Below are 7,394 nucleotides of genomic sequence, written 5' to 3'. Positions count from 1 at the left end.
GGGGGGGGGGGGGGGGGGGGGGGGGGGGGGGGGGGGGGGGGGGGGGGTTGAGAGCACACGACACCTTGATCTCTTCTTCAAAGTGAAGAGCGGCGCACCCGCAAATTCGCACGGTGCCCGATAAGGCGGTTCTTCTCAGCTACCGCCTCGGCTCGGTCCGCCCGAAGCCCTCTCTTTTGAGCTGATCTCACACTCCTCACGCCACCTCCTTCCTCAGCGAGCAACCAGCAGACATGAACGTCATCGGCCAGTCCGTCGCGGCTGCCCACAAACTTGGTGGGTCTCTGGAGTGACCCAATCCCGAAGGATGAAGCTGTGAACTCGGCTAGATGCGTTCGGATTTGCCCGAGCGTCGATCAAAATTAGGCGGTCCAATGAACGCGCTGCGCTTCCCTGTGGGAAAGATAAAGCGCTGCGCCGCACAGACGTTGTCCTCTCATGAGCAGTGCACATTGAGACGCTGTTCGGCTGCTCAGCCTCTTGAAAAGCATCCCCAGCTTTGAATGGAGATACCGAGGTTGCGTCTACTGCGGGAATACAAATACAATTGCGGCGAGCCAAAGGTGACGATGATGCCCGTGTCGAGGAGCTCTATCAAGGCGTGTGTCTATCAAGTCGGAATCTGCAACGAACGGCGCTTCTTCTTGGTGATGCTCATGGGCAGATCGCCGTTGCCCTTGACCAGGTTATGGTAGCCTCTGCGTTTGGGATCGTTCTGACGCTTGTTGAGGTGCTTCTGCACTTTTGCCTCCGGTCTCACCACGACCACGGGCACGGGCGACGAGGTGAGGATGTCTCGGCTGACGTGACCCATGTGGTGCTGTCCAAGCATCTTCTGAAACTTGTTGGCCGACTTTCCCTGTGTGCCCACGGTCAGGCTGTCTGGGCGATAGACGTGGATGATCTCGAGAATCGTCGGTGTCACTTTACCAGCGACGAACTCGACGACGATCGAGATGCGCCTGTCTTCCGCCTCCTCGTTGAGCTCGACGATGGATGCCATGAGTTCGCGCGCCTCCTCACGTGCGTCCTCCTGGTCGATCTGGTACGCTTCCTCGTCGAGGATGCGCACAGCCACCACCTCGTCTCCGTCCTCCACCAGGTTCTCCATAAGCCACTCGAGCGCGCGTTCGGAGTGCGCATTGTCGTCTACCGCCACCATGAATGTTCGCGTGTTCTTCGTCCGCATGAAGCCGCGAGACTTGACTTGCAAGGTAAAGCTGAAGGCGCCGGAGCTCGTCTCGTCGGCATCGGGCATGGTGTCAAAGCCAACCCTGCGCTCATAGCCCGCCTTGACATCGCTGAGACCACCCGAGGAGCTGGTGCGACTCTTGCTCATCGCTGGCCCGCCTCGTCGTCCACCGTATGAGCCATCGCCGACGATAGCGGAGCGGGACGGAGAGGAAGAGCCGGTGGTGGTTCCAGAGGTAAGCGAAGTGTGACTGGCGGCTGGTCGCGGTCGTTCGGGCTCCTCGATGGTGATGCTTCGACGCCCTTGGTCCATCGAGTTCCGCCCCGATGGCTGATTGCTCGAGCCACCTTGATGGAGAATGGGCGTTGTTGGCCGTGAAATCATGGTCGTATGGACCGCCGTCGGGCCTGTCGAACCGTCGTCTCTGCTGTGGTAGCGGATGGGTTTCTCCTGGTCGTGATCTTCGTAAGTGAGGCCGAAACGATTCGCGATTCGGACCGGGATGCCGTCTTGATGTAAGCGACTCGGAAAGCGACAGTGAGGTGAGCTCAATGATGGAAGGAGCGGATGATCCGTCGGGGCTGTGTGCGAAGAGGTAGGAGGTGGAATGTCAGCATCGCGCAGCGGATGACTGCCAAGCCCTTGATGGATGGCAGGCAGTTGCTCCACTTTGAACTCATTTTCGCACGAGATCACTTTTTAATGAGCTGCAGGGACCATCTCACGGTTCAGGGTCTCGATGCGGGTCATCCGGTAAGCGTGTGGACCTGTGCCACTCTCCCAATCACAGACCGCCCATGTTGCTGATCGGCCCTCATCCGGACAGCTTGTCCTCGACAGGCAGGGAGATGACGGACGCTCGCAGACAAATGTCAGAAGTCTCCTCGCAAGGCGTCCCGAAACTCGCGGGAACGGGCGAAGGAAGCATTACCGTCGGTATAATTCGAGCAGGTAGTGCCGACCTTCTGCAGAGCACACATTCGATCGTGCTGGTCGTGTCGATGCTTCATTGAGAGGTAGACACATCCCGTTCTGCAAGAGAAGTGATCCTCGACCTTCAGGAAAGTCAAGCGCTCCTCTTGCATTGGAAGAATCGGCCGTCGAGCTTGGTCTCGATCAGGTCGGCGTCAGACGACGGGGGCCAAAGGAGAGCCAGCGCCCTTGAAACTCCGTTCGTCGCTCGCAAATGCAAGTTTAGAGTTTTTTCTGGATTTGGGTATCGCCTGACCCCAGCCCCGCTTCTTTGGCGGACTATACTCGCTCTGCGTGGTCGGAAAATGGAGTGACGAAAGGTTCGTTAGGCATCGCATCGCAATCACGATGATCCTTGTCCGAAGAGACCGAGCCTGAGGTGCGATAGGAAAGATACCGGCGTCGGCGCCGTGACGAGGTGGGAGAAAGAAAGGGTTTCTCGAGTGGATCGTGCATCATAATTGATGCTGAGGGCGGGGTGAGAGGCACTGGAACAGTCATCTCGATTGGACCCTTCTTCGTCGTCACTTTAGTTTTGGTCAAAATTCTCGTTGACTGTTTGGCTGCAGGTGGGCAGAGAGTCATTTCACTCTCCGAGGGCGTCGTCGGACAGTCCACCAAGAAAGAAATTGAGCTTGTCTGGCCGCGTCCCAAGCGAAACGATACCCGGTGCTGCCTGCCCTGCCCTTGCTCAAAGCAACCAAAAATCAGTCGAGAGCCAAACCTAATGTCACAATCCTCTCCCTGGCTTGGTCGGTGACGCTGTCCAAGCCGCCTCGTCCGCTGCTCGCCAAAGGGTCGTTCGTAAGTGCATGCGCATGCCTCGTCCCGCAAGAAAACCCTTCCCTCGCATGCTCAGCACCAGCTCCCCCCAGTCGCCATCCCATCCCATCCATCCCGCCTTCATCACCCGCACCGCACGCTTCCACCACCATCGCTGCCACCATCCTATCCAGCTGCTTATTATCTCCGTCGGCTAGCTGTTCTCCTTGAAGCAGCCTATTTGCGTAGCAAACGCCAGCCCTTTCCGCTTCAACACCATCGCAGCAGGACGGCTTCGCGGCCTCACCAGCTATCAACGCGCCTCTTCGCTCGAGTCAACGCCACGAGCTCTTCGCGATCTCCCTCCATCACGGCAACATGACATCCGCCGTGCCTGTTCCACCTCGGGGCTACAGCTCGCTGGGCCCTCTTCCGCCATCGATGCGCTCGTCGCAGCCTATGCCGGCTCCGCTCAGCCGGATCGCGCTCGCTGCCAAGCAGAACCAGATTCTCGCCCTTCAAGCCCTTCAAGCTGCTGCCGCTTCCGCTTCGGCATCCTCATCCTCCTCTTCTTCATCGGCTGCCGGCTCTCCGCCACCTTCCTCGTCCTTCGTCAGGTCCTCTACCGGCACGGTCTACGCCGCTGGCTCCAAGCGCGGTCGCAAATTCCAAGCATTCCGAGCTCCTACGCTCTCAATCGTCACCAAGGATACCGCAGTGACCACACGCTCTCAGAATAAGGACGAGCAGTCTGTGCCGATCGTGACCACCAACGTGCCGCACTGGTCGGCCGAAGGCTCGCACCCACTCTTCGACCCCAACTCAGGCAAGCGATCCGAGATCTACTCGCTCACCAATGATCGATATCCTGGTGCTCCTGGCACTGCTCTCGCCAAAGCACGTGAAGCTCAGCAAAAAGCGATCCAGACGGCAAAGCGCGAAGCTGCCAAGAAGCTCGCTTCCAAGGCTGAACTCGAGCATCTCGGCGTCAAGGGCCTCGGCAAGAAGCGCAAGAGCAGCAGTCCCTATGCTACCGTCGGTGGTGGTCTTCACGCCACTGCTGTCGCTCAAGCCGTTGCGGCCAGCAGTTCCAAGGCAGATGCGACTGCTCAAGCTATGAGCCGTGACTCTTCTCGAGGCCGTAGCGCAGTCAAGCCGTCATCCGAGACTCATCTCACGGTCCCCTCGACAAGCCGATCGCGTCGACCTGCGTCGAGGGCATCCTCGCCGGCACCTATCACAGCTCAGGCCTCGTCTACGCGACGTTCAGGCACGCGTTCCGGATCGGTCGCCCCAGCCGAAGAGGACGCGAGCAGCACTGCTGCAGGCAATGGACGCAACAACCGCAGCTCGCCTTCGCGTGGCACGAGTCCCCCCGACAACAGCAAGAACCATCACGGCCTTTCTTCCACTGCGCCTTTCCAGAGCAGTCCGCTCGCTGCCAGCGCCATCACCATGGAGCCTCTGCTCGACACGGAGGATGCCGACCAGAACGAGGTCAAGCTGGGAGTACCTGCCACTGCATCCAAGCGCAAGGCGAGCGCACTTAGCCACGAGGTGCACGCTGAAGCTGCTACAGAGTCCGTCGCTGCTGAGACGGTGGACGAGGCGAACAAGCGTGTCAAGAGCGACGATGACGCGAAGGAGGAAGCTGTCGATGAGGCTGCAGCGGAGAGGACGGTGAAAGAGGGATCTCCCTCTTCCGTGTCTTCGAGCCGTCGAACGTCGCCAAGGATGAGCTCACGCCGTGTTGTCGGTGACGGTGAAGCTGCCTAGTGCTTTCCTTCGAGGGCCAGTCTGTCTCAAACTCTGCCGCCATCGCCTTGTCCGTCGTGTATCGCACTGCTATCTGCTTATACCCTTCTTGCATCCTGTCATCACGTTCTCTGTTCCTGCTTCGCCGTTAAACCATGTCGTCCGTAATCTCGAATCGATCCGTTTGCCCAAGTATCCTAAGTGCTGTGATCGCTCGCTTGGAGCATGGAGAGGCCCGTTGTGACTGCGGCTGTTTCCGCGAGTTGCTCATCAACCATATCGACAATATGCGAGTCGATCATGGAGGAATGTCATTGCGGAACAGCTTTTGTCGGCTGGAAGAGGTTGTCAGAACCATCGCGAGGACGTTTGCAGTGGACGATGAAGGCAATGGTTTGCGGAAAAGCATGTGTCGGCTTTGAGTCACTGCCGGCCAGCAAGCCAGCGACGCGCTCTCTCTGTTTTAGGACGCCGTGGGTTGGCCGAGCTTCAGGCCGATGGATTTTCGCAACCTGTAAGATTACTGCCCGCGTTCAGGGTCCAAACGGAACCACGGACCGCAATTTCTAATCAGAGGGTTGCTGTGGCTTGTATTCGACCTGCACGAATTTCAATCCCTCACAGCGAGGCATTTTCAAAATGGAATATCTCGCACGCGGGGACGGAAGATCCGGAGAAAGGTCGAAACGGTTTTGCCGCCCACCAAAAGGGTCTTTGCTCAGTGCGGCTCGAGAAGGAGAAGATTGACATGGGGTCGAGTGGGGTTGATACTCTCGGCGCTGCTCGGCGACGAGAGAAGGAACCGGTCAATTGACCGATCTGTCATTGGTCGGCGTGTTGAGCGAGCGAGTTTGGCGAAAGCTTCTTAAGCTTGTGGGACATCGGACACTGGGAGAAGCAGCAACTTGCTCGTTCACCACCATCATCATCATCACTCGTCAACGTGGCAAAGATGTTCAAGGCCGCTCTTCGCAACTCGATACGTTCGAAACCAGGCAGCTCGACGCTGCTCCGTTCATCAACGCCGAGATCGCACCAACTTCGCGCCCTCTCCTCTTCCAGCTCTAGCACGGCCCGCAATGGTAGCAGCAACGTCAAGGGCCTCGTCGCAGGTCTGGTCGGTCTCGCCCTGCTCGCCTCGTCCATCCCCAACGGCAGCGTGCATAGCGAGCAAGCGCGCTCTCCACCCTCCACCGTCGCGCCCGCCGCAGCCTCCGATCCCGACAACAAGCTCATCTCCATGTCCACCGTCGCGCAGTACAATAAGCTGCCTTCAGAAGGCGGCCAGGGACTGTGGGTGGTCATCAAGGGCGAAGTCTACGACGTCACCGAGTTTGTCGACAATCATCCCGGTGGACGCAACATCATCCTCAAAAACGCGGGTACGGACGTGACGGAGATCTACGAGCCCATCCACCCGCCCACTGCGATTGCCGACAACCTCGACTCCTCCGCACACGTGGGCAGTGTCGATCCTTCCACGGTAGTCGTCAAGCAGGCCGGGGAGGAGAGCGAAAAGGACCGCAAGAGGCGCATTGCGCGCGAAAACCTGCCGAGCCTCGGAAGCGTGCTCAACCTGGACGACTTTGAACGCATCGCAGAGAGCATTCTGACCGACCAGGCGTGGGCGTACTACTCGTCCGCCGCCGACGACGAGATCACCAAAGCGCAGAACCGGGCGAGCTTCAACCGCGTTGTTTTCCGACCGCGGATCCTGCGTGCCATCGGTCAGATCGATAGCTCCGTCCACCTCGTCCCCACCTCTTCGTCGGGAGGGTTCGACTGCGCGCTACCAATCTACGTGTCGCCCGCAGCCATGGCCAAGCTGGGTCATCCGGACGGCGAGCTCAACCTCACCCGTGGCGCAGGTAAAGCGGCCATCATCCAAGGCATCTCCGCCAACGCCTCGGTCGGACTCGACGAGATGCTCGACGCACGCCAACCCGGTCAGCCCGTCATCTACCAGCTCTACGTTAACAAGGACCGCGCTGCGTCGGAGCGCATCTTGCGCAAAGTAGAGGGAAAGGGTGTGTCGGCGGTGATGCTGACGGTGGATGCGCCTGTGATGGGCAAGCGAGAGCGCGACATGCGGGCTAAGGGGGAGGAGGTCGAGATGGGCGTCGACCACGGCAAGGACATCAAGAACCCCGGCGGCGGTGTCGCCCAAGCGATTTCGGGGTACATCGAACCAAATCTGACGTGGGACGACATCAAATGGTTCCGCAAGACCTGCAAGCTGCCGCTGTATCTCAAGGGCGTGCAGACCGTGGAGGATGTCGAGCTGGCAGCCAAGCACGGCGTGGATGGTGTCGTGCTGAGCAACCACGGTGGCAGGAGTCTCGAATACGCACCCGCCGCACTGGACGTGTTGATCGATCTGAGGCAGAGACGGCCGGATCTGTTTGACAAGGTGGAAGTGTTCATGGATGGAGGCGTGAGGCGGGGGACGGATGTTCTGAAGGCCGTAGCGCTGGGAGCTAAGGCGGTCGGGTTGGGGAGGCCGTTCCTGTACGCTCAGAGCGGGTACGGCGAGGCAGGCGTGACAAGGGCGATTCAGATTCTACAGGATGAGATCCAGAGGGGAATGCAGCTGCTCGGTGTCACCTCGTTGGACCAGTTGACGCCTGAGATGGTAGATGTTCTGCCGAGGCAGTTCTTCCCCATGCCCGCGAGGACCGAGGAGACTTCGTCAGCGTAAAAAGAAGAGTATCGA

General features: G+C 59.2%; 3 protein-coding genes across 3 annotated transcripts; 2 read left to right on the top strand and 1 right to left on the bottom strand.

The window, feature by feature from the left end:
* Positions 1 to 610: 610 nt before the first annotated feature.
* PSEUBRA_000137 (UspA) lies at positions 611 to 1,576 on the bottom strand (the record flags this gene model as incomplete). The annotated part of the gene is made up of 1 exon (XM_016435772.2): positions 611 to 1,576. The coding sequence occupies one exon, from the start codon at positions 1,574 to 1,576 to the stop codon at positions 611 to 613; it is 966 nt and encodes a 321-aa protein (XP_016294744.2).
* A 1,728-nt stretch (positions 1,577 to 3,304) lies between these two features.
* PSEUBRA_000136 (uncharacterized protein) lies at positions 3,305 to 4,702 on the top strand (the record flags this gene model as incomplete). The annotated part of the gene is made up of 1 exon (XM_016435783.2): positions 3,305 to 4,702. The coding sequence occupies one exon, from the start codon at positions 3,305 to 3,307 to the stop codon at positions 4,700 to 4,702; it is 1,398 nt and encodes a 465-aa protein (XP_016294743.2).
* A 931-nt stretch (positions 4,703 to 5,633) lies between these two features.
* PSEUBRA_000135 (Cytochrome b5-like heme/steroid binding domain protein) lies at positions 5,634 to 7,379 on the top strand (the record flags this gene model as incomplete). Its single annotated transcript, XM_016435788.1, has 1 exon — positions 5,634 to 7,379. The coding sequence occupies one exon, from the start codon at positions 5,634 to 5,636 to the stop codon at positions 7,377 to 7,379; it is 1,746 nt and encodes a 581-aa protein (XP_016294742.1).
* Between the last annotated feature and the right edge of the window lie 15 nt (positions 7,380 to 7,394).

This window comes from Kalmanozyma brasiliensis (assembly GCF_000497045.1).
Source record: "Kalmanozyma brasiliensis GHG001 unplaced genomic scaffold PSEUBRA_SCAF1, whole genome shotgun sequence".
In the NCBI taxonomy this organism is placed as follows: domain Eukaryota; kingdom Fungi; phylum Basidiomycota; class Ustilaginomycetes; order Ustilaginales; genus Kalmanozyma; species Kalmanozyma brasiliensis.
Note: the sequence above shows the minus strand (reverse complement) of the source record. Positions and strands in the feature narration are given on the sequence as shown.